Consider the following 27085-nt stretch of genomic DNA (forward strand, 5'->3'; position numbering starts at 1 on the left):
ATGGGGGAATGGACAATTTTGGAGAGGCTGCTGGAGGCGGCTGTCCAGCAGCATTCTACCATGATTGGAAGGTAAGACTGGTTGATATTTTTTGTGTGAAAAGGTTTTATTTTACTATATTTGTATCCATTTTCTTCCATAAAGATGATGGATGAGTATTTTTTAAGTGTACATGTAATTCTGTGTGTATCAGTTGATGGTATCTCTACAGTACCTACCCACCTCGGGATTGTCCCAGTGCTCTTCTCTGTTCTACAATCCCCCACAGTGATCCCTGCCTCCCCCATTCTCTCCACACCCCTGCTCTTGTCATCCTTGTCCTCCACAACCACCTTGTCCTCCACCACTTGGTTGTGCTGTATATAATCAATTACAGGCATTAATGAGCATTATAGTTGATTCAGAGAGGTTCCTGTGTTGATAGCATTAGCCTCTGTATTAATAGATTACACTTACATTTGGCCAGAGACCAATAGGACAAAAGTAGGAGAGGGATGTGGAAATGACGGGAAAAGCAGAGGCACAGAAGATGAAAGAATGGTGAGCAAGCAGGTGTAGGATGTAGACTCATAGGGGACATAGTGGATCTGAGGTATGCCAACTTGAGAGAGAAAAACATTTATCCAGTATGTTCTCATTCAGTGGAGACTTAGCAAGAGTCAAGTTTAATTATATCATATTTTTTGTCAGTGGTACATGAAGAAGAGTTGAAAAGATTAGCTCTTTGCCTCACGGAACAGTGAAATTTGTGATTACTAAAGGTTCCCACAAAGTAAACACAATCCACATATCTTGCTGGGGTGCTCATTTAGAAAAAAATGAAGAGTCAACATGCTTTAGATTTTGGAGCATGTGTGTATAGATTTGTGAACTGAAAATTGCTCTTGAAGGAAAAAAAATACCTAAGTCATGAATTGGTTTTGCACTGCTGCGCTCATTAGTTCACATCACAGGGCTTCTGAAACAAGGGCATGGTCTCTCTCTCTCTCTCTCTCTCTCTCGCTCTCTCTCTCTCTCTCTGTGTGTGTGTGTGTGTGTGTGTGCTATGGTTCATACCTTTTCCAAGTCATTTTAAAGTGATGTTTAATGCTTTGGTAAATTAACCAGTATACTCAAAATGATTATTTCACTCTGGCACATTAAGAGAGATGCTATTTTATGATTAACCGTGTCACTGTCACACACAAACAAGCTAGGTCCAGGCCCAGTTTTTTTGGTATTTGTTTATGCCTCCATCTAATAAGCAAACTGTTTTTGCTCTTTTCAAACCTTGAAAAAACATCAAGCCTTTTTAAGGATTTCAAGCACCTGTATGAACCCTGGCATGTGTGTATATGTATGCTTGTGTGCGTGTGTGTGAGAGAGTGAGTGAGAGAGAGGTCAGAAATCTGCTGGTCAGGAAAATTAAACTATGTGAGATTGAGATTTTCCTTCCAACCTACTGCAAGTAATTTAAGTGAATTCTTCTTTGGATGATAAACATTTGTTAAAATCACCTGGTCTAGTCAAGTGTAACGAAAATCTGCAAATAACTGAGCATGTTGACTTGATTTAAAGATGCATTAAGCAGTATTTCATACCATTTAATTTTAACTCCCGCCTGCCTCTGAAATTGGCAATATGGCTGCTACCACTGAAAACATCCTACTTTGAAGCTGTGTATTTATTTTATTTTCAGCTCATTGGTTTGGTTTTATGAAGTGATAAAATCAAAACAATAATTTATTTCAATATTGGTATTGCTGCTCCTAGCAGACAAGCTAAAAGCTAATGTAATAACTATGCAGTGCTAAATGGCAAAGAGCTGAAGACGTAATGAAAGAATAACAAGCCAAAAGACACATATGAGCGGGGAGACCTGAGAGGGGCTATATGCCAGTGAATACTGGGATTACATTCAACAGGTGGCCAGAAAAAGGAGACCACAGGGATATCCGTGTTGCTCTGTTTCTGCTGGATATGTAAGTAGGCAACTGTTTGCTAATATGTTAGCCATAATGACATCATTAGCTATCTGCTAACTGTTGTGAACGAGTCTTTCTGCCCCCTAGTGGTCAACAATTACGTAATGCAGCTTTAAAATTCTGTCCTGGCAGTTGAATCAGTAATACCCTGGAAGCACAGGGGTACAAAAATGGTGAAAATCTATCTTTGGATGATTCAGTGACTGTAAGCCACCAACAGTTTCTCAGAGGCACAGAAGCAACTCTCAATTTGTCTGCTACCTCTTTCAAAAGTCTTAACGAATACTTGACGATGTAATGGCTTTCTCTTATAATTTGTGCTATTTGTTGATCATGCACTTCACTGGCTGAACATTATAACTGGTTCTCTGAAAACCCAATAAACACATTTAGTAAAAGGAGCTATGCTTTTCTGGGTCAATTTATGCACATAATTTTGTTCTCCATATGACAGAGTATATGCTTTCCAAACTGATATGAGTTAGTCAAACTGTGAACTCGTAAAACCCTTTGATCGTACAGGAAGTATGATGACCACAGCGATGCGCTACTGTGCTGAATTCAGTAAATTGCTCTGTAAATGATCCCTGTGTGTTTTGGCTTCCCTCAAACTGTGTTTGTCCTACACGGCTCTCTACTCTATCTGAGGGTATTAGCTGTAACATAAGCCGCTTTCCACTGAGGTTCTCTTTTTCTACATTGCATTTTTATACCATGCAAGCCAAAATGTATTGTGTCCCAAATCACTTTGAATATTTTACAATGTAGTTTCCTAATTTTTTTTTAGCTTTGCCCTACAAATATTGTTTTTTCTTGTTTTAATTATTCTGTTTGCAGGAAATATAAAATATACTGGAGAATTATTGGTGGACAGAGAGAACTTGGGTTAGAGTGTATTAATATTAAATTAAGTGGTGGTCTGGATCTTGACTTTTTACCTGAAGACAGGTATATTAAATATTCAAAGATATTACACGTAACACAAAACTAAAGACTTGAGTCTTAATCCTAAGCATGTGTCTGCATGGTCAGGAAATCAGTGACAGTTAATATTTAAATTATCATTAAGATGTTTTGTGGATGTACCAGCAAGTTGGAGAATTGTTCACCACTGGCACAATTTTGTGCTGAAAAGGTGCCTCCTAGTTTGTTCATGAGCAACTCCACACTAAATAATGTACAGAGTCAAAATTGTTGCACTGACCTCTATGGGTTGAAAGGTTCAAGTCTGTTGTACCACTGATCACACCCAACAACTCAAGTGGGTGTGGTCAGGTATGTACACCACCAACTTTGTGTAGTGTTGCACTGTTGCTGTGTTGCACTGCATTGTAAGTCCTGCATTTCAGAGGATGTGGCCAGAGCATGCAGCGAACACAAGATGGCATCATATATAGAATGTTCAGCCCATGTGCAGTGTCTTTTTTAAGAGTTTGCATGTGTGCACCTGCAGTACCAGTGATGCAATTTAACAGAGCAGTGAAACTTCCCCAGGACTGTTGTGTCTCCCCTGCATCAAAACTTTGGAACGTGGATGCATGTCACTGATCAGTGAGTGTTTGAGTGCCAACCCTCTTTCCAGCAACAAGAGGATGAGCTTCCAGAAGACACTATCAGATAGCATTGTTGGATGTCTAGACTGTCTAATACAGCTACAATTAAGCCATGTCTTAATTGTAGGTTTTAAGCTAACCCATGCCTTTGCATAGGACAGATAATAAGACTAGGAATATAGAACTGTGATCAAAGTAGGGACGGAGAAGCTCAACGCAGTGGCATAGGTTAGCTTAATTATAGTGTTTGAAAGAGACACACGAGACTTGCTTCTATGCCTCTGACTAACCACAGGTGGCTTGCACATTATGTTGTGTTTTGTCATTTCCCTCAATCTGACTTCTAACTCGGCAATATTCAGTGAGTGTGCATGGATAACCAATGAACAGAAACCTTCATCATTGTCAAGGCTGCATTACTGATCTCAGACTCACAGTTATACTGATCCTGAAGTGTACAGCATCAGTTATAAGGCAGTTCAGTGTGGGCTGTGTGTACTAATTAGGAAGCCTCCATGAATTGTGTTTATTGCTCTTGATCTAACCACCGGTATCCTGATAATAGGTGAAAATACAGTCAGGCTTATTGTTAAGAACTGGTGCTCATAAAATGAAAATACAGCCTAACAAATGCTTTTCAATCTCTATCTGCAAAAGGCCTGGGTCATAGTTTCCGCAGAAGGCTGCTATGGCCTATGCTCCGTAAATGTTGCTATCTCCAAACACATTTGTGATACCTCAACATTTTCTGACTACATGGACCACACGTGCTGACTGTGCAAGTAGATAATGACGTAGCCTGGGTAAACCACCAATTTGATACTGCTCTGCAGACACTTCTAGCAAGGACGCCATTTTGGCCAACTGAGAGAATGGGAACCAAACACAAAACCGGCCATACAAGCGACATCTAACAGATTTTGTATATATCCAACTGGAGTGCAGCTGTCTTTCAAATTGGATGTTGCTTCCAATTTAAGCGAATTGCTCCACAAAGCTCAACCAGGCAGAATTAATTAGACACCATTACACGATAGCCATTGCTTCTACGACACTACAACAAGCACGTTTGTTGACATGTTTTGAGTCGCTCTGCATTTGTCGTTCATTAGTCTGATTGGTTGTAGGTCTATCCAGTTGTGTACAGAGGTATTTGGATCAATGTCAGTCAAGACTCTTGAGAGTGGGAGTGGACTACGCCAGTTCCAGACCCGCATTTAAATTCATTGAGATGTGTCTGGCTTTAGCCAGACTTACAATGACAAGCGAACAAGGGAAAACTCCTGAGGCCCGTTGCGCAAAAAGCAGGATATGTTATGACATAAGTTACCATGGAGATTTATCCTGTGGCGTTAGCCTGGTCTGGAGCAGGCTAAATTCAGGATTTATTAAATCTCATCCTTCATCTCAGCCAGCAGTCACCACAAATGGAAACTAATAGTTATTCCACTGCCCACTACACTATGTTTTCACATGCAATTATACCCACAGTCATTATCTAAATATTTGTGATAATTGATTATAATAATTCATAATGAACGTATATTTTTACACACAATAGAAATATAAAAACACATCAAAGAGTAACATGATGTTGCTTTATTGAATAAAATCAAAGCAAGTAAATCAGCTCCTTTCAAAAATGAAGTCTGTCTCTACAAGACAAAAAGCACCAATTCAAAGAATATTATAGAACATAAGAATAAATGCACATTCAAAGGTCTGTATATAATATAGACCCCACATGTCTGCACATTGAAATGAATGCAGGACAAATCCATACACAAATGAAAAGACAAATGAATGGATGCCTCCCAGCAGCTTGTATGCATACAGTATACAACACAAACATCATAAGAGGCCAAATATTAATGCATATTAACTGAAATAGATGGCAGGATTGTCCTAGTCCAAGTGTGATGGCACTCTGGAAGCCCTCTCCCTCCTCAGGCAGGACACACTGTGAAGGACAGCACAGATAATGTGTTTGTAGACATCCTATAGGTAAACTAATGTATGTTTGTGCTTTGGCCCAGTTATCTTTAATCTAAACACAGAAATCACCACTCCTCAAATGGAATATGAGATCGAGAACAAATATGCTGAACACTGTCATGTAAATGCATGGGCAGTGCACTGCGGATATCAAACCCAGGCTTAAACAGTCAATTGAGAACTGCAAGGAAGCAAATTGCTACAGATTAGCCTCAAGTGACTTTCTATAGACCTCCACATAGCATAGTTTTGTCACAAAATGTATTTAGTTGATATACTGATGACAGGCAGCTATATTTGTGTACAATGATTCCAGCAGCCTTGATAATGTTAGTAGTTGTGCTACATGTCTCAAAGGTTTGTACACACAATTATTCATTCACATTTACACTTAAACATATATATATATCTATATCTATATAATATGTTGGTATTGCAGTTAATATTAAAGAGTCAAAGATTTGCTGATAGTTATAGTGTAGCACAGATTCTACTACTAATAATGTTGTTCGGTTAAACTTTTTATTATATTCCTCTGTGTCAGACCAGCATTTGAACACCTCCACAATATTTTCATGGACGTAGACATTAGCAGTTGCACAAACAGCTGCTGGTAAAATAACACAACATTGCTGAATGTATCATACAGCATCTTTGTGTATCTGTGTTCATGACTTATTGTTCTTGCGATATGTCACTTTCAATCTCTTTTTATTGACTTCAAGTCACTTTAGTTCAGGTTTTTTAAGAGTGCTTGTATGAGGCACTGGCACATAGACAAGGACAGTGCCCTCATTAAAAATGGCTGCCAGCAGGGACACAAGGACAAAGTGATTTCATGGTGCCTTCCATTAGTAGTTGAAACTCTGAATTTTCAAGGGCATGAGGCATTCCTTACAGAGGAAAGCCCCCTGAACTTTCCAACAATGATAACTGTCATATTTGTTTCACAGTAAATCAGTAGCTCACATACTGTTTAATTCTTAAATGTAGACTTGATGCTATGTGGTTTGTGCAAAATAGTATGTAGAGTGTTGTTATTGACTGCTATTGCCTCACCTGACAATGGCTCACCTGAGATACGATTGTGCACATGCTTTTTTCCAACTGAACTGGAATATTCTGAGTTCCGTCATAAATGGAACACAGAGTCAAACACTTAACAAGGGAGAGGTGGGCGAAAGAGTGTGTAGCAGTGAGGGGTTGTGGTCCAGTAGTGAAAACTATTAGTTACACTTTAAAAAACCTTTGAACGATTTACAAATAATGTATTTTAAAAAAGAAAAAAAATCTGCAACCTATATAGCATTTAACAGAATTCTGTGACATACAGTGTAGTGTATGTGCTATAGCATACTGCAGTAGAATGTCCAACGTGAAATAAATTGAAACACAACATTCTATTTACATGTGGTGCTCAGATGTTTTTTGTGTCATATAATATTTGAAATACATTTTAAAAGAACATGACAGAATGAAGCCTTAGGTTTGAATTGTTCACCATGTAGTTTGGGAGGAAGTGAGAAAGACAGTGTGTTGATGCATCTTCATCTGCACTGCAATGCTGTAGTGAGGTCAGTGCCAAAGACAAGTACAGTGAAAAAAAGAACCAGAGATAATGGTGGAGTAGAGTGATCTATGGAGGATAAAAAGGGTTGTGGATGAAGAGATAGAGAGGAGAGGGGAGAGAGGGAGGGAGTTGTAGAAGCAGATCAAAAAAGAGACAGAAAAAAAGAGTTAGAGACAGAGAGAGAGATGACAGAGGAATGAAGCAAGTTTTCTCTTTGCAGAGGTTTAGTGAAGGAACTGTGTCAGTAAAGGTTCATTCAATTCATCTGAATGTAAAACTGGCTCAAACATGAAGATAATAACATTGTGAAAGGCATTCCATGCAACTATCTATTCACTCTCTATGCAAGCAAAACAAAGCAGGTTTAGCATAGAGGGAAAATAACTCATTGTGTATCTTACCTTACAGGGATTTGTCTTATATGATCTCTTTTTCCACTGAAAAATTGAGTGAAATAATGTAGATGTAATGTATTATTCACACCTATCATGACCCCCTTGAGTGTTTTTAATACTTCATAAAATCTTAATAATTGTGGCCCCTGTTGCATGGAAAGATATCAAGACATCATTAAACATTTATTAAGCCCTGACCAGCCTTTTCATTTAATAGACAAGGTAATAAGTAAACTCCCTGTCGTTCTTAACTCTGAAAGCATGGACAGGCTTGAAATGATTGATGGACCCAAATACATCAACATCCAATTTGTAGGTTCTAAAAGCTAAATATAGTCTAGTTGGATGCTTGACTCCTTTGCCCTAATGTCCACTCCTGTAGCGTTCACTTTTCCTAATAGGCCAAGATATCCACAGAAGAAGATACTCTACTTTCACAAAGGGCACACCACTTCTCCCAAAATAATCAGCGGTACAAAAACTCAACTTTAACGGAGGGTGTCATTCTGTTTGATAGTGTACTGTATATGTATTTCTTCATTAAAAAAACGAAAACGCCAGCAAATAAGAAAACGCCAGCAAATAAGAAAACGCCAGCAAATAAGAAAACACCAGCAAATAAGAAAACGCCAGCAAATAAGAAAACACCAGCAAGTAACAAAACGCCAGCAAATAAGTAAACACCGGCAAGTAACACAATGGGCGCTGTCGTGCAGGACCAACCTGACCAACCTTCGACCAACCTGTTGACTCGCAGTGTTGGGCCAAACTGAAATACCGGTAAGTGATGGATGAAGATGATGAAAATGTGTCTTTTAAGTAAATGTGGCTTTCATTTTTCCTGAATGTATAAAAGAGGTGATAGTTTTGTAGTGAAAGAGTGTGTTTTCCTGGTCTAACATTTAACAGGAACTAATGGTTTACGTAGTAGCTAAGAACTTAAGCACCCGTCACAATTAACCATCCTCTACAGTATCCCTGCTGTTGATAGATATATTGAAAAGGTAAGCACAATGCATAAATTTCATTAATTCGTTAATTAATGAAATGAATTATATTAGTGACCTGAGGGGGAAACATCTCTTCAGTGGCAGTCATGAGCACATGTGCCTCATGCGTTTTGTGTTCTTGGGTGTGTTACAGAAGGACCTTGATGAATACCGTGAAAAATGGAACACCCATACCATCCGACCTGTTAAACACTCTCGTTGTCCATCTGGTAAACCTGAACATTTACCAATTAATGATCATTATCTTGAAATGCAATAAATTATTGTTTGTTACGTAGCTTTCAATCAATGTTTTAAAAAAAGGCAGCATCTTCAGTCCAGTGGCAAACATCAGGATGTCTTGGAGTGAGAGTCCTGTTTGATTTTCTGGAAGAAAAAAAAACACACAAGAAAAACATTTAAGTTAAGTCTGGAATACTGATGCATGCTGCTGCAAGGCGTGGAGAACATTCAGTGTTGAAAAAACATTCAAAGCAATCCTAATTTATTAGTTCTAAAGAATCTAAAGATTTCTAACAAGAATAATGAAATCTCTCGCAAATTGTAATCATAGCAAAGTTTGCATTTAAAAAAATGTGCCCTTGTCTGTACTGACTTCAGCCTGGAGGCTTTAAATTATTATTAATGAGGTGGAAGACTTCAAAAAACTTCATATGGGTATTATTTCATGTAATTTACATGTTTTGTAGACCAACCAAATATGACGATTTTGTTATCTGAACCCTAAATAAAGCCCCAGTCCAACACTTACAGTTCCATCCATCCATCCATTTTCTACCGCTTATCCGGGGCCGGGTCGCGGGGGCAGCAGTCTGAGAAGGGACGCCCAGACCTCCCTCTCGCAGGACACTTCCTCCAGCTCTTCCGGGGGGGACCCCAAGGCGTTCCCAGGCCAGCCGGGTGACGTAGTCACTCCAGCGTGTCCTGGGTCTTCCTCTGGGTCTCCTCCCAGTGGGACACTTACAGTTCCATCCATCCATCCATTTTCTACCGCTTATCCGGGGCCGGGTCGCGGGGGCAGCAGTCTGAGAAGGGACGCCCAGACCTCCCTCTCGCAGGACACTTCCTCCAGCTCTTCCGGGGGGACCCCAAGGCGTTCCCAGGCCAGCCGGGTGACGTAGTCACTCCAGCGTGTCCTGGGTCTTCCTCTGGGTCTCCTCCCGGTGGGACATCCGATACAGATGCCCGAGCCACCTCAGCTGGCTCCTCTCGATGTGGAGGAGCAGCAGCTCTACTCCGAGCTCCTCCCGGGTGACAGAGCTCCTCACCCTATCTCTAAGGGATTGCTCTGCCACCCTGCGGAGAAAACTCATTTCAGCCGCTTGTATCCGTGATCTTGTTCTTTCGGTCATAACCCAAAGTTCATGACCATAGGTGAGGGTAGGAACGTAGATTGACCGGTAAATCGAGAGCTTTGCCTTTCGGCTCAGCTCCTTCTTCACCACAATGGACCGATACAACGACCGCATTACTGCGGCCGCTGCACCGATCCGTCTGTCAATCTCACGCTCCATCCTTCCCTCACTCGTGAACAAGACCCCAAGATACTTAAACTCCTCCACCTGAGGCAGGATCTCTCCACTGACCTGGAGGGAGCAACCCACCTTTTTCCGGTCGAGAACCATGGCCTCGGACTTAGAGGTGCTGATTCTCATCCCCGCCGCTTCACACTCGGCTGAAAACCGCCCCAGCGCATTCTGGAGTTCCTTTTTTCGTAGGAGCCATCAAGACCACATCATCTGCAAAGATCAGAGATGGAATCCAGCTGCTCCCAAACCAGACCCCTTCCGGCCCCCGGCTGCACCTAGAAATTCTGTCCATAAAAATAATGAACAGAACCGGTGACAAAGGGCAGCCCTGCCGGAGTCCAACATGCACTGGGAACAAGTCTGACTTACTGCCGGCAAGTATGGGGTCGGGGGCCCTTAACAAAGGGCCCCCGACCCCATACTCCCGGAGCACCCCCCACAGAATGCCACGAGGGACACGGTCGAAAGCCTTCTCCAAGTCCACAAAACACATGTGGACTGGTTGAGCAAACTCCCATGAACCCTCGAGCACCCTGCGAAGGGTATAGAGCTGGTCCAGTGTTCCACGGCCAGGACAAAAACCGCATTGTTCCTCTTGAATCCGAGGTTCGACTATCGGCCGAACTCTCCTCTCCAGTACCCTGGAATAGACTTTCCCCGGGAGGCTGAGGAGTGTGATCCCCCGATAGTTTGAACACACCATCCGATCCCCCTTTTTGAAAAGAGGGACCACCACCCCGGTCTGCCATTCCAGAGGCACTGTCCCCAACCGCCACGCAATGCTGCAGAGATGTGTCAACCAGGACAGCCCTACAGCATCCAGAGACTTAAGGTACTCAGGCCGGATCTCATCCACTCCCGGTGCCTTGCCACTGGGCAGCTTCCTAACTACCTCAGTGACTTCGGCTTGGGTAATGGATGAGTCGACCCCTGAGTCCTCAGCCTCTGCTTCCTCTAGGGAAGGCGTGTCAGTGGGGTTGAGGAGATCCTCGAAGTATTCCTTCCACCGTCCAACGATGTCCCCAGTCGAGGTCAACAGCTCCCCACCTCCACTGTAAACAGTGTTGGCGGAGTACTGCTTCCCCCTCCTGAGGCGCCGGACAGTTTGCCAGAATCTCTTTGAGGCCGACCGGTAGTCCTCCTCCATGGCCTCCCCGAACTTTTCCCAGACCCGAGATTTTGCTTCTGCGACTGCTCGGGCCGCCGTCCGCTTGGCCTGCCGGTACCCGTCAGCTGCCTCAGGAGTCCCTCGAACCAACCAGGCTCGATAGGACTCCTTCTTCAGCTTGACAGCATCCCTTACTTCCGGCGTCCACCACCGGGTTCGGGGATTGCCGCCGCGACAGGCACCGGAGACCCTACGGCCGCAGCTTCAAACAGCCGTGTCCACAATGAAAGTGGAGAACATGGTCCACTCTGACTCAATATCTCCAGCTTCCCTCGGGATCTGGTCAAAGCTCTCCCGGAGGTGGGAGTTGAAGACCTCCCTGACAGGTGATTCCGCCGCCTCTCTCAAGGAGTTGGGTTCCAGAGCCCAGACTGTGCGTGGAGGTGAGCCCGACTATTTCTAGCTCAGGCTCTTTCCCCCCCAGCGAGGTGACATTCCATGTCCCCATAGCTAGGGTTGTTGTCCCGCGATTGGGCCGCTGGGGCCCCCGCCCACGACTGCCACCATGACCACATTGCACCGGCCCCTTATGGCCCTTCATGTGGGTGGTGGGTCCACTTGAAAGGGCGCCCACCTCGCTCTTTCGGGCTGAGCCCGGCCGGGTCCCGTGAGCAAAGACCCGGCCACCAGGCGCTCGCCTGCGAGCCCCACTCCCGGGCCTGGCTCCAGGATGGGGCCCCGGTAACGCCAGTCTGGGCGACGTACTCGTCTTTGATTTCTTTCTTCTCATAAGGGGTAAGTGAACTGCTCTTCGTCTGATCCGTCACCTAGGACCTGTTTGCCTTGGGAGACCCTACCAGGGGCATTAAGCCCCGGACAACATAGCTCCTACGATCATACGGATAGCACACTTACACTTACAGCTAAATAGCTTTAATGTTTTCATTTTAACTTAGGTCAAATTAGGCTAGCATATTACCTCTGTATCAAGAAATGGTTGCAGTAAATAATTTACCACAGCATGAAATCCTTTATGATGTTCTTTTTATCATCCACGCTGTCAGGATATCGAAAGCAACCAGCAGTTTGCAACAAGCTGGAATACCTGTCAACCGCTGCCTACAGTTCATCACTTGATATCTAGGGTAGACAACAAACAGGAGAAACAAACTCTATTAAGGATATCTGAGCAATCTAATGCAATGCAACTCGGCCACTTGATATCATTAGTAGTTTCAATGGTGGTTGACAAACTTTTCACTGACTAAAAGAAGGGTGGTTTAAAAATACATTAAAAATTTTTGTTTTTTTCAGGTGGAGAATGGACCGTTTTTAAAAAGATTTGTTGAAGATGGTATGATGCTGATCTAGTAGCATTACTCACAAAAAGCAAGAACGTTACTTATAATGTTATGATCTGAATTATAATAACAATGATAATGTTAATAAAATATTTGTCAAAGGACTTGACAGTGCCTTGAGATGTGCGAGTATGTTGTGATTTGGTGCTATACAAATAGAAATTAAGTGAACTGGCACTACGTTAAGTGCATGTTACATTGTGACGGTGGAACCAAATGAGTTTTGATTTGACAACCTACTTCAAACAGGGAAGTTCTCATAGTTTCGTCAGTAACATCTTCGATAGTGGCTCCAATATAACTTGTGTCTCCAGGGAGGTGCTGGTAGAGAATCTCTGACAGGAAGCGAGGACCTGGACCAACATGAACTATTGAGGTAGCAATCATTTTACCAGCAACAAAGTACTCGTAATCTCTCACAGCTGTTGAAAAATGTCAATTAGAAACCCATTTAACATTCAAGAGTTAATATCAAAGTTAAACATTTCTGACACACACCCTTAATCACCATTACCTGCACGGTCAAAAATCTTTTATCTTCTGGGCCATCAAATATTCTTCGCATTCTCAGGCAGTCCATTAGTAGGGTCAGGAACTCACGTTTGGGACCACCATTGTCCAGCCCATCATCAGGTCGCCCCTCATCATCAGTGAACTTTACCAGTATCTCGTTACATGGATCAAACGAAGCACGTTTATGCCACGGACTGCACCATCCCAAACAGTAGCTTTATTTATATTGAACCTGCTAAAAGATGTCCTGGTTATCTTTCCTGAGAGTTCAGAAATAATGTTGGCGGCTGTCAAATCCTCTGTGCTGTAAGAAAAATATGGTATGTTTACTATGAAATGATATAAAGCCATGTATATTTAGAGAAATGCTAATAATACATTTTCTCTGAACTGGTCTCGATTTTGAATTTCTGGATCTGATTCAGTGTCAATAATTATTGGTGCATACACATTAGTGTAATTGCTACAGAGAGGATAGGTGAGTATAATACTCTATAATCACTTTTATATCCACAAGACAATCATGGTGTAAACTTAACATCCTAAGTGCTATTTTCCAGTGCAGCCAGTCCATGTAAAGGTGAAAAGACTTAATGAATGGGTGCACAGGATGTGTTAGTTCCTCATTTTTATTGAGGGACAATACCAATAAATGTCAATTTGGTGGGCACCGAAAGAGATGAAGGTAAAATGAAATATCAAGTCACATAAATATTTGGTATTTTGGCTTTCCAAGGTTTCAGGATCAATGCTAATAACTTCCACTATCAACAAAGCTTACCTGTAGAAGCTGCTCTGTCCCTGTGTTGATTCAACCTGTTCCTGGACTACAGCTTCTTTGCCATCCTAGTTATAAACTTATTTATTTATAAAACTGTGGCAGTATCATTGTCTTACAAATTAACAGTTTACAAGCCATAGAGATTTGTTTGTATCTACACAGATATTTTCAAGTTAAGTGGTGATTCATCTAACACCATTTTCTCTTACTTAACTATATCTTACATTTTTAGATGCTGGTTTGGGGTCTCTGCCATGCCTATAGATATTAAAACACAAATAAAGTACACTTATGCACTGAGGTCACATGGTGCTGCTTGTACATCAAATATAATATTGGCCATATTGTGTTTTACCCATGCAAAATATTCTCCAGTGTGGGAGTGCTTGCATCATTTGGACCTTCCCACACTTGTACACAACACACAAATGACATAGTGGAACAAAATGCAACATAATTTAATTGACTGATCACAAAAAGAAATGCCATTATAGTTCCCATGATAGAAACTAACCAAAGTGTCCGACAGTGAGACATCTCCAGACGGTAATTGAACATGAATACTCTCATCTTTGCTGGAAGACTGCTCACTGTAACCTTAAAATAAAGATATGAAATGGCAATAATTGTCATGATTGATGTGGTTAAAATTATGTTAAACACATTCCAGATTCATCAAAACAAAATTTTGAAATAAAATCACGATATAGATTTGGTTTATTCGTACAATATTCAAAATAAAGTGCTCATAGTTTATTCCCCTATGACTGCTGAAGTTTGCAATGTGGAAGAATAACCAACATACAGTTATGGTTAGAAAGTTGTACTGGAACGTCAGACCAAAAGAGACAATTACTATTAAGTTTAAAATGAAGTGACTTACCGGTATTGAAAGTCTGATAATAGTTCCAAAGAATATGATTTAATTTGGTGACATTTATCATTAAACTTGCACTCTATTATTGATATAATTCCTACCAAAACACTATGGTGGTCTATTGTTGACTACTGTAAATATGTACAATGTACATATACCTGTAACTGTACAACATGATGGAAGAAGAATCGCTGAAGTAGAGAATCTGTTCACTGATCACTAGGCAGGAATGTTTCATTTAAATGTACTGGTAGGTCTTCCCAATTGCGTCCTTGCATTTTTCAACTGTGTAAGGGATGTCTGTTCCTGGAATGTTTTTCACTTCTCTTCCCTCAGGATATAAGAGAAGATAGGTGTTTTTTTACTGCTGCAGTCAACACATGCTCAGAAGACCAGTGAAGTTGTATCTGGAGAGGAAGGGTCATCCCTCTCATGGCTTTGATTGTGTTGCCTCTAAAAGTCATATAGCCAACAGATATCTGAAGAAACAAACATTTGGAGATGCATGAAAAGCAATAAAAACTATGCAATATCTAAGGGTATGAGTGTACAATTTTTTTTTCTTTACTTTTACGGTGCCTTTTGGTAAAGAATGCTGAATCTTTTGTTTCCCTAAATTTCAGAAATGACTCTACCGCTGAGAAATTACACATTACTTTTAAATAATACAATAAGCACACTTGAAGTTTATCTCTATCAACGGCGAAATATAGGAGACATCACATCAATATTTAACTGGGAAAACAACATAGCACTGTAATGTGTCTGAATACAGGAACACAGTTAAGATGCTTAACCTATTTTCTAAGTTCAATTTTCTATCAAATAATTTTATGAGTTAGGTTGTGCATTACTGGCTGTGAAGGTGGTTGGCACCTCCTCTGCTTCATTTGACCAACTTTTTAGAAACTTTACAAAAGCCAGGGGCAGAAGTCAGAGTTCCACCATAGAATTGACAGTACATCTCTGAAAAAGGAGAGGAATATGAGTGTTAGCAAAACATTACCAGTGACTTTTTTTTTCTGTATATCTAAATGAAAAAGAGATACTTTTACATAGCTTCAATGCATGAATTAGAGTAGAATTAGGGGTCTAAAAATTGTCATGGAACTAGTCGCCTGACTAATACTAATATATAACAATAATAATATATTTTCTATCTTATAGCTTTCATTATGACAAAATGTACTTTCGACCATCTACATTTCTGAAATCTACATGTTTCAAAAATACCCTATCAACAGCAGGTGCTTAAGTACTTATCTACTACGTATACCAGTAGTTCCTGTTAAATGTTAACGACCAGGAAAACACACTCTTTCACTCCAAAACTATCACCTCTTTTATACATTCGGGAAAAACGAAAGCCACGTTTACTTAAAAGACACATTTTCATCACCTTTATCCATCACTTACCGGTATTTCAGTTTGGCCCAACACTGCGAGTCATCCGGTTGGTCGAAGACCTGCACGACAGCGCCCCCACAGACCTGGAGAACTTCCGTTTTGTTACCTGCTGGCGTTTTCTTACTTGCCGATGTTTTCTTATCAGCTTGTGTTTTGGGGTTTGCAGTGCGTTTACCACTGTCGGCCACCGTATGATACAATCTCATGTGGGGATGCATATTAGGAAACATTTTAATGCCAGGTGTGAACAATTATGATGACTGAGGATGGAAGTTTAATGGTGCGTTGCATTTGTAGAACTCAGACTTGGAGTTAGGATTCTAAGATGGCTACATCATATAAACACTGCTACTTATACCATTTCATCAGCCATCAGTATTGTTAATGACCACTTCTCAGTAGTCCTCAGATTTTCTCTGTACTGGTATTGTTAATCTTGACTCATATACAGTAAAAGGTGACAGTGTGAATGTGTGTGAAAGTAAAAAGTCTATTTCCCCAAAGTATCTTCTGCTGTGCTCCAGGTCATTTCTATCCCAGGAGGTTAGTGACAGCAGCTGCTGCATGAATGAAAGTGCATGAGTGTGTGTGTGTGTGTGTGTGTGTGTGTGTGTGTGTGTGTGTGTGTGTGTGTGTGTGTGTGTGTGTGTGTGTGTGTCTGTGTGTCTGTGTGTCTGTGTTAGGACCTTTTTTGGCATAAACACTGAAGTACACTGAAACAGGACCAGCAGTCCTTATGGAGATACTATCTTGGTTAGCCTGTCCAAACCCAGCCAGCAGGTCCATGTGAGTGCCATAAGGGTTATATTCGGGCTGACAATTTTTGTCCGTGGTTTCCATGGTGGCCTCACCTGTGTTTGCCATTGTTAGGACCAACACTTATAAACCACAGGAAGTGAGGACATGTTGGCTTCCCCTTACATTCTCTCACACTTAAAAAGGCAGTTTAAGGGTTATGACTTTGTTTCAGGGTTGTGTGTGTGCATTATGTGTGTGAGAGTGAAATCCACAGGGAAAGACAGCCTGCATGTTGAGATCAAAACAGCTGCATACTGTAAGTATGCCACTGATACAAGTCAGTCAGCTGCCTACACATCAGTTTCTGAAGTCACAGAGCAATAAAGTTTAAGGTTTGGTGTCCTTAATCTTTACTTCCTTGTCTTAATCTTAACTTGACTGTAAACTGCTTGGTTGTGTGAGTGACGCAAACAAGCGGTAGTGAAAATTAAGAAAGAGACTCACAGATGAAGAGTAATGTAATATAATTCATGACAAAAATATTTTACATTTTTTTTAACATAAACCTACACAATAAATTTGACATGATGCATATGCAGTGTAACAACTCCTATTCATTTGAAATTCATATTCACCAGGTGTATGCATTTAATATTAATATCATTTATTGAATTAAACGCATATTAATCAGATGATGTATTCAGAATACATAAAGTATATTTATACATATTATGTTTGAATTACAGATAGTTAGGTTACCTATTCAAGATGAATAATGTGTATTTGTTTGAAATACATAATAATCAAGCTGAAATTAAATCATGCATTACATTTATATATTTTTATGATTAATATGGAATTATTTTTTTCTATTTCCCATTCAACAACTTAATGAAGCATACAATCAGACCTTGTTTATTCAACACATTGACTTGATATAAATTCACCCAGACAGGCACAGACAGTACTCAGAGCAGGTAAAAAAAATGTTTTCTAACAGTTTAGTAAAGCTTTCAGGATAGCTTAGATTAAGTGCGTAGATTAAGCCCATTAAGCACATTAACGGCGTTATAACGCATGACGAGTTTCCATGACTGACCGGAAAAAGACGTGCGTAACGTCATGTTTACGTGCCTCCCGATTGTTAAAATAATTTTTTTGTGCCACGGCACAGGAGTCCATGTGCTGTTTACCAGTTAGCTCCGTTAGCTGCATTAGCTCCTTGTGTCCTTTAGCACGCCTATAGTGGAACTGGAGCAGTCTGTTTATTAAAGGAAAAGAGCAGCGCTACAAATGACCAGCGTACCTGTGTACTGCGTATGTGTGCCTCTGTTTTTAAAGTTTAACGTTACTTTAGAGACTCATTTTAACAATCGGGAGTCAAGTGCGTCTTTTTTCGGTCAGTTGTCATGGAAACGTGTCATTCGTTAATATTAACGCATTATAGTGCCCAGCGCTATATATTATAAATCATTTTTTATGAATTTTAGATGTAATATTCGTGAAACATTTAGGTAAGCAGTAGGGCTGCAACGATGAATTCATCGATTTTAGAGAGGTTTTTTGTTTGTTTTTTTAACAATCAATACAAGCTTTGTGATATTTTAGCTTCTTAAATGTGAATACTGTCTGGTTTCTTTGCTCCATTTGACAATAAATCATCAACTAGGTTCCACAATTATTTTCATCATAATGTGGGTGTCTGTGTCTTGCTGCTACATCAAACTGCACAACCATCACAAAATTACTTCATCAATGAATTGATATTAATGTAATATGAGTAAAACAAAGGGTGGCTTGGATTACTCACCATTAAAGGAAAAGAAAGGAAAAGAATTTCCGGTTTCGAGACTATAATTAATTTTAATCCGTAAAAAAAAAAATTGTATTTAAATAAAGTCAAGTAGATTTATATGTTTAAAATTAAACTCTACCATGATTCATCAGTCTCAGTGTCAGTTTTCAATCAATCAATAGAATGTTTGAAAAGTTAATCAATGTTCTTAGTCAGAGGTTCCTAAAGGAAGCCAGCTGCAGTGCTGTTATATCTGCACTCAATTCATGTTGTCCTTTTAGAAACCACTCAGTGACTGTGTCCTGTTTTCACGTTCAACCCATCAGGATTTAGATTCTAAAATCTTGTTCATCATTTATGAAACTTATTAGTTTTTCTGCAGGTTCAGGACTTTGTAGCTGTCCCACCCAAATCTGCTCAAACATCCAATATTGACTTGTTACACTGCAGTGCTTAAAACACTGATGTTTGCAGATAACCACTGCCCACTGTTTTCTGCAAATGCAGCAATCTGCCCCATGCTGATTATCCTGTTATCCAGCTGGAGAGTGCACACATCCACATACACAAACAGTACACATATGCCTGCCGACACAACACTTAATATTTGTGATGTATTTGAGTTTTCTTGATGATACTGTAAAGATTTTTTTTTTTTGTTAATCCTTTGGAAAGAAAATTCCCAAACGTGCAGTCCATAACTAGCATGATTCTCCTCTGGGGCTGATATAAGGAAACATCGACAACAGAGCAGCTCACTTTGCTCTTTTAGACAGAAGGTGACAAAATGAGAGTCATGGTGCATATGGTATGGTCATGTGCAGAGGAAGGACAATGATTATATTTGACAAAGGATGTTGAATATAGAGCTGCTGGGCAGGAGGAAAAGTGGAAAACCACAGAGTTGGTGTAGGACAAGATGGAGGCAGCCAGCATTTAAAATGCCCCTTTACTCTCAATCCAATCCAGTGCTACCCTCAGTTAGCACACAACCAAAACAAATTTTCTCAGCATGTGCTGGGAGCTTATTGATAATTTGTAAATGTGTAATTCGTAAAAAACTAGTGACTTGTAAAGCAGTTGTTTTCAGTGTAACTGAATCATTAGAATCAGTTTATTAAAACTATTTGTTCAGTACTTCCTCCATGACCGGATCACAGACTCCGTCTGACACAGTCACTGGACTGAAGTACATCGGCAGGGTTTTTGAGAGTTTTTGCTCGTGATCAGCAGTGCTGTCGCTAAAAACAGCCGACACCTCTGTTAAATATTGAGATTTTAGACATTTTCTGGTAATTGTTGGAGATTGGGATTGTTAAGTCTTTTTAACGGATCTACAGTTCAGCATTGTTTGGCATGATTCTTGTGCCGGACGTCTACGGAGCACAGACTGACAGTCACTGGACTGAAATACAGTGGCAGGAATGTAAGCATGCAAAAATCTGCATTTGGCAAGTGGAGTCACACTGGGAAACTTACTAATGGAGGCACCAGTGGATCAACAACTCTATGTGCATTGATCACTGAAAATCATTTGTTTTCTTTATGGATTTGCTGCTGAGCAGTAAGAGATTGAGATAGCAACACATACAGACTGCCAGAAAAACTGTCTAATGGTGATGGCAGTGACCCGCTTCTGGGCGAGGGACTGTGTGGTTCCCATTTATTGTTCTTTTCATAGTAGGTCTTTGAACCACTCTTTGTCCAGTCCCTCACCTAGGATCTGTTTGCCTTGGGTGACCCTACCAGGGGCATAAAGCCCCCAACAACAGAGCTCCTAGGATCATTGGGACACGCAAACCCCTCCACAACGTTAAGGTGGCGGCTCATCGGAGGGGTGAAGTGAACATATTCTTAAGATATGAAGCTGACGTACATTTTATTTGGTGAGCCTTTAAGCAATTAAAATCTGTTTTCCTTGTGTCCCTATTTGAAGCCTTGTAGCCCTTTAAAAATAACAAAGAAAATATAGTTTAGTTTACTCAGCATATTTTAGGATGAGGGATTGCCAGTGAATTCCACAGAGGTGTTCGATTTATATTTTTTGCATAATTCCACCATCTTTTAGTTTTGGATTGTTATATCGAAAAAAAATCATGAAAAATATGTTTTTGAGGATAATAAAATATCCACCTGTTCTATGAGATTGTGTCACTATGAAGACTAGACTCAGCGGCATTAAACAAATTTGTTTAATGCCATTATAATGTAGCAATATCCCTGTGATCTTAGCTTGAAAAGAAACTGAATGCAGACTTGCTGTATTGTCTTTCGACCCATGTTCGCAATGACACTGAACGCTGCCTTTATCATTTAAATAATTATCTTTTTTTATATATCACTTTTTTTAATACAAGGCATTGTCACTCGAAGTGCTTCACAAGTTAAAAATATAATAAAGGACAAAAAACAACTCATCATGGCTGCCATCTGAAGACATGGGAGCTTTTGATGGACAAATTAAAAGCAAAGACCATTACACCAAAAGACCAAAAAAACAAACTTTTTTTTATTCTAAAAGAAATAGGAAGCCAGTACAATGATTTTGACATTAGTGTAGTGTGTGCACTTTTTCTGGTCCTGGTCAGCACATGTGCAGCTGAGCTAAACTTCCGGGTTTTTTGTGTGAAATTGAAGCCATTCAAGTCCAATGAATAGCTTGAAATGGTACAAATGTAATTTGAACTGCTGGAGGTGAAAAAAAGGTAAGGTTACCCAAAACGAAAAGAAGAAAGTCAAGGTGTCAGTGAGTACAGTTTCCTTCACCATCAAAAGGCACTCAGAAACTCTGACAGGAAGAGGTCTGGCAGACCCAAAGCCACAACAGAATCAGAAGACACGTTTCTGAGAGTCAACAGCTTATGTGATAGGACAACAGCTTCAAACACACAGCTTCATAGTGGTCGTGGTGAGCAAGTTCAGTTTCAACTGTGAGGAGAAGACTTCGAGTTACAGGTTTGAACGGTCGAGTTGCAGCAAGAAAGCCATTGCCAAACTTTTGACCGGTAGTGTATATTCATACATAATTGTGCTGTGTTGATGACAGGTTTCTATATCAATGTAGTAGTAGTATGTCTCCAATAAATGTGGTGCCAATAACCCTCAGTGAAAAGCCTTCTGTCAAATCCACTGTTGTCAAATGACAAGTGAAAGGTGATACATCTGGCTCACAGCTAAATCTGTTGTGGAGTTTTCTGTTACCAAATCTTTGGAAACCAGTGAAGAACTCTTTGGAGTGAGTGGTGAGAACAGAGAAAACATCAGACAAGAGCAGCTGGTCTGCTGGATTCTGACATGCAGCCTGTCAGTGATGATACATGTAGTAATCTATCTATCTATGACTTTATAAACACAAACTGTCTCTGGAATAATCTGCTTTCGGCTCCACTAAGGTCCGACGGTAGCGAGTTCTGATTTCTGCGGAGACAACCTTGACTAGAACACACTTTCTGCGTATTATCATCTCCCTTCAGTAAGAGTTAAGAAACAATACGTGTCCAGTGTGAAATAAAGTGTGACAAATTTAGAGAGACGAGCATTCTCTCCAGTCTCCAACACTGCAATGTGAAGAAACAAACAATAATGATTATTTTCATGACTTTATTTTGCAAAGTTTTGGGTATCTGTTTTCAGCTGTCAGCTGAGCCCCCCACGACCCTCATGTGGAGGTTAAAGTGGTAGAAGATGGCTGGATAGTCTGCATAGCAATGTTAACATAGCAATTATTTATATTACACTACTCAGTACTAATGCTAATACTAATGTTACAAAGCCAGATTGTGTCCATTAGTTTCCCTCCAGAATTATATGGGGCTTGTACACTTTGCTAGTCACCTGGAATAAAACAAGAATGATGTCTTAGGTGAGCACTGATTATTCTCTGCTGCTGGTAAGAGTCGTAACCTACAACATTTTACTTTACCGCCTTTTGTCTTTGTTTGTGTGTGTGTGTGTGTGTGTGTGGGGGGGGGGGGGGTTACTTCTAGTTTTAAAATAATGTAATCGTTTGTATAAAAAAAGTCCTCCTTCAGGGTTCACTGGTATCACTGGCTTGTCAATTAATGCACATTACCTTGAAATACAGTATATTATATCCTACATTGTGTTACTTGAGTCTGAGTATAAGTCCCCATCTCTGGACTAATATAACAAATAAAAATTAGAAATGCCCCTCACAGAATCAAATATAAGACCTGCTTTTAGCTTCTGGTAGACAAAAGGTGCAGAGAGGCTTCATTCAGCTGATTTTCCAAACATACTGAAAGTCATTGTAGCGTATCTGCTGGCAGCTGCTCCCAACACAGATGCCAGATGCCATTTTATGCAAGTCACACACATGGCTTACTCTCCTTTTGTCCCTGTGTCTGTCTTTCTTACACAATTATAACAAAAAACAAGATCACACGCACATACTTATTTAGAGTAGAAACAGGACTGCAGCATCGCCCTGCTCTATTTTCAGCCTGTTTCACATCATGTTTCTTACCTGTTTTCCTCTTGGCTCTCACAGACTGTCGCTCCCAAAGGAACAAAACACGTTTCAGAGGTCTTTTCTCTATGTCCCCTCTGTGTCTAAACCATTTTCCCTCCTTGCACTAAATTGTAGAACCTCTCATTTCTATTTTGTGGTTACTGGCCATGGAAGGCTTTTTTTGAGGCCTCATTAAAAGATCAAAATTAAGGAATAATCATTTGACATGTTTTGGATTAAACAAACAAAAGAAAAACGTTTTTATTATGTTTACATTTAAAATGTGCAGGTATCACCTACATCACCCAAAATAAAGGTTATTTCCTTATGAATCTGCCATTTTCAGCAGTTGTTCCAATCCACCATATATATCCCTTTAGTTACCTTGGATGCCCCTCTTCTGTCTTCTAAGTGACTTCTCTTTTCAGGGAACATACACATCCACTGCGTTGTAGCATAAATACCAGGGAGCCCTATGATGTACAGGCTTGCCTCACTCATTAAAAAGAGCTGACAGTGCAGCCCTAAAGCCTCAGTCTTCCACTGCAGTGCCAACAATGATTCAACACCAGAATCCACTGGACACAGCTGTTTTACTGCAGCACTGATGGTGAAAGTCCTCCCAGTTTTTACAAAACATCACCCACATCCATTACATGACTCTTGAAGCAGGAGCTACCTCCATTTTAGCAACTGATGCTGAAGCTTTGATGAGCAGTAAATAAGTAAATCTTTTTTTTGTTTTTTTTAAGATTATTGGCATAGTTCCAGCTTTTTGAAATGTGGTTGTATGGGTTACTGACACATGGTCAGCTTTGACTGAGCTGTAAGCGTCCCCCTGTTAATGAAAACATGGCTGCCGATGGGGACCAAGGGGAAAAAAGTCTCACTTATTTAAATCACCTGCTTCATTCTATGATGTCTTTAGGAAATTGTTACCTATTGTTAATAATGTTAAGCCTGGTTCACACTTAATGCATGATGAGTAGATTACGGCTGCTGTGTCTCGCTCGCGCATGTGTGTTTTCACTGGCTGCTTGTCTGCTGTGTTTCTGCTGCAGTTTTATGTAATCATAAACACTCTCATCTGTTAACATGGGTACCAAAATTAATAATATGATGGAAAGCAGCAGCGACACACACAACGCGACTGGTGTGAAATTAGCGTTTCCTAAATTCATACAAATCAGTGATTTTACATCTCAGCACACACAAATTGTTATCCACTGCTGCCACAAATTTGAATGTGTTTGAATGTGTTATTTTGTTTCTTTTCTTTGGTGGAACTAATTGAGGTAGTAGACCAACAGCTCTCCTGCCACTGCGAGAAACTAAAACTAAAAACTTTGGTGCAGGATAATGAGAATTTAGAAAATTAAATGTTCTGCCAAATCTGGCAGTCTAATAGTGACATAAGGTGGTTGTTATTTAGAAGAAATGGTAGGCTTAAGCGTAAGCTAGAAGTTTTAGTTGAGCCTTTGGGAGACACTAAAAACCTTATACAGTGCTTCATACAAAACCTGAAACGTCACTTTAATTATAATAATTACACACTTTGTATATTATCTTAACAGTTAAAATACCTCTGTTGGAGGATCTCAATGTGGGATGTATGGAGATAAAATCGTCTAATATATAATATATGGAGGAGCCAGGCCATTAAGAGCCTTTTGTGTACTTGAAAGAACCTTAAAATAAATTCTAAAAGGTACAGGGATAGAGTACCAAGGCTAAAATGGAATGCGTTAAAACCTATTTACTCTGGTTAAAAGACTGGCAGCTGAATACAGTCTACAGGTTTTCTCTTAAAGGTACAGTGTAAAATTTAGCAACATCTATAGATGCAGTTACATGTTGGAGCTGAATATCCCTCACCTCACCCTTCCCTTTCAAGTGTGTTTCAGCATCAAAGCTCAAAAGCTGTTTAGTTTGTTCATTGTAATATAAAATGAATCAATAAAAGAAGTATAATTATATTGTCATCAAATTAATTTAGATTGTGTTTATCTTCAAATATAATTTCACTTAAATCCAACACACTGGACCTATTATAAAAGCTATTATATCTCAGGCGTGATAAAAACAGAAACAGAATGTGTGTTTAGATGCCTTGCAGTATTTGACTGTTGATGTGGTTTGGGCCAGTTATGAGAATTTATGTTTTAGATTGATTTCATTGCATGAAGTTCTTGGACATCCAAGATGATAATCCTAAAATGACTATCCTGAAAGAACTCAGATGAACTCAATGGCCTTCTACAAATACAGAGCAGTGAATTAAGCGTTTTTTCCCCAGAGGTTTAACACAAGAGAGATTTCTGATGAAGATGAATATGAGGAATGACACTTTTCCTGAAATTGGTATACAGCGGTAGACTAACCCAAGAAAACATGTCTAACTTTGTCTTATTAAATTATATTTCTCATGGTTTGCATTAAATACCAAATTAAAATACACTATCATAGAGTGTATGTGCAAATATAAGAAATTCTAAGGAATAATACTCATTTTAACTAAACATTTCTTAAATGACATTGTTGCTTATTATAAGCACAACTTTCTTAAATTTTGGCCAGTTTAGTCCTGTTTTTGGCCCATTGTTCCTAATTTACAAGCTAGTTTAGTGACCTTTAGTATCCAACCACACTAGGTATCCCATCAACACATTATCAGACTCAAACCCAGATATTTCTGCATCTGTGCATGTGCTCATCACTTTCTCTGTCTTTTTCTTCTTCTCCTCCCCCTCTTGCCGCTCCTCCTCCTCCCTCTGTCTATCTGCAGGATCCTGCTGACTGTGGTGGTGATTTTCCGCATCCTAATAGTCGGCATAGTTGGTGAAAAGGTGTATGAGGATGAGCAAATCATGTTCGTCTGCAACACTTTGCAGCCTGGCTGCAACCAGGCTTGTTATGACAAGGCTTTCCCCATCTCGCACATCCGCTTCTGGGTCTTTCAGATCATCCTGGTGTGCACACCCAGCCTGTGCTTCATCACATACTCTGTTCATCAGTCTGCTAAAGCCCGCGACCGCAGCTATTCTCTGCTGCATCCTTTCATGGATCACCACAGTCACGGTCACCATGGTCGGCACCATGACCATCACACTCGCAAGCTTCATGCTCGCAACATTAATGGCATCCTGGTGCACCCTGACAGTAGCAAGGAGGATCACGACTGCCTGGAAGTCAAGGAGATCCCCAATGGACCTCGAGGTCTCCCTCAAACACACAAAAGTCCTAAGGTGCGGCGACAGGAAGGCATCTCACGTTTCTACGTCATCCAGGTGGTGTTCCGCAACGCACTTGAGATCGGCTTCCTGGCCGGCCAGTACTTCCTCTATGGTTTCAATGTGCCGGGAATGTTTGAATGTGATCGCTACCCATGTGTGAGGGAGGTGGAATGTTATGTGTCTCGTCCCACAGAAAAGACCGTCTTTCTGGTCTTTATGTTTGCAGTGAGTGGCATATGTGTGGTGCTCAACCTCGCTGAGCTCAACCACCTCGGCTGGAGGAAGATAAAGACGGCCATCCGAGGGGTGCAGGCTCGAAGGAAGTCCATTTGTGAAGTGCGCAAGAAGGATGTTTCACACCTGTCCCAGGCCCCCAACCTGGGCAGGACCCAGTCGAGTGAGTCAGCTTACGTCTGACAGAGGCTTCTCTGTCTGGAAGCTCGAGGACCTCTTAGATTTTGGAGAAGAGTGTTTCCCTGGCCCAGGACCTGTGAACATTAGGGCACAGAACTCACCGCTGCATTATTATTCAGGAGCACAGACATACTCTGTGTAGTCATGAAGACACATCAATTCACACGGTAGAAACTGTGACACAAAGAGGTGAACCACTTTCCTTAAAAAGCAACTATGTTGCTGGAACAAAGCTTACATCTCAAGCTTACATGCTGGAGAGTTCTGCTCTGCCAAGAGGACACTAGGTGCCTTTTAAAGAAACAACAGATACTGAGCAATGAATTGGGAATAACATCAAATGAAAAATACTTTGTCTGAGGTTGAATTAT

General features: G+C 40.5%; 1 protein-coding gene across 1 annotated transcript; it reads left to right on the forward strand.

Annotated features, from left to right (window-relative positions):
* Nucleotides 1-26717, forward strand: LOC310943448 (gap junction delta-2 protein-like; the record flags this gene model as incomplete). The annotated part of the gene is made up of 2 exons (XM_083909019.1): nucleotides 1-71; nucleotides 25853-26717. 2 exons carry the CDS (start codon nucleotides 1-3, stop codon nucleotides 26715-26717), a joined length of 936 nt encoding a protein of 311 aa, XP_083765145.1.
* Between the last annotated feature and the right edge of the window lie 368 nt (nucleotides 26718-27085).

The sequence above is a fragment of the Microchirus variegatus genome (assembly GCF_963457635.1).
Source record: "Microchirus variegatus genome assembly, chromosome: 22".
Taxonomy (NCBI): Eukaryota; Metazoa; Chordata; class Actinopteri; order Pleuronectiformes; family Soleidae; genus Microchirus; species Microchirus variegatus.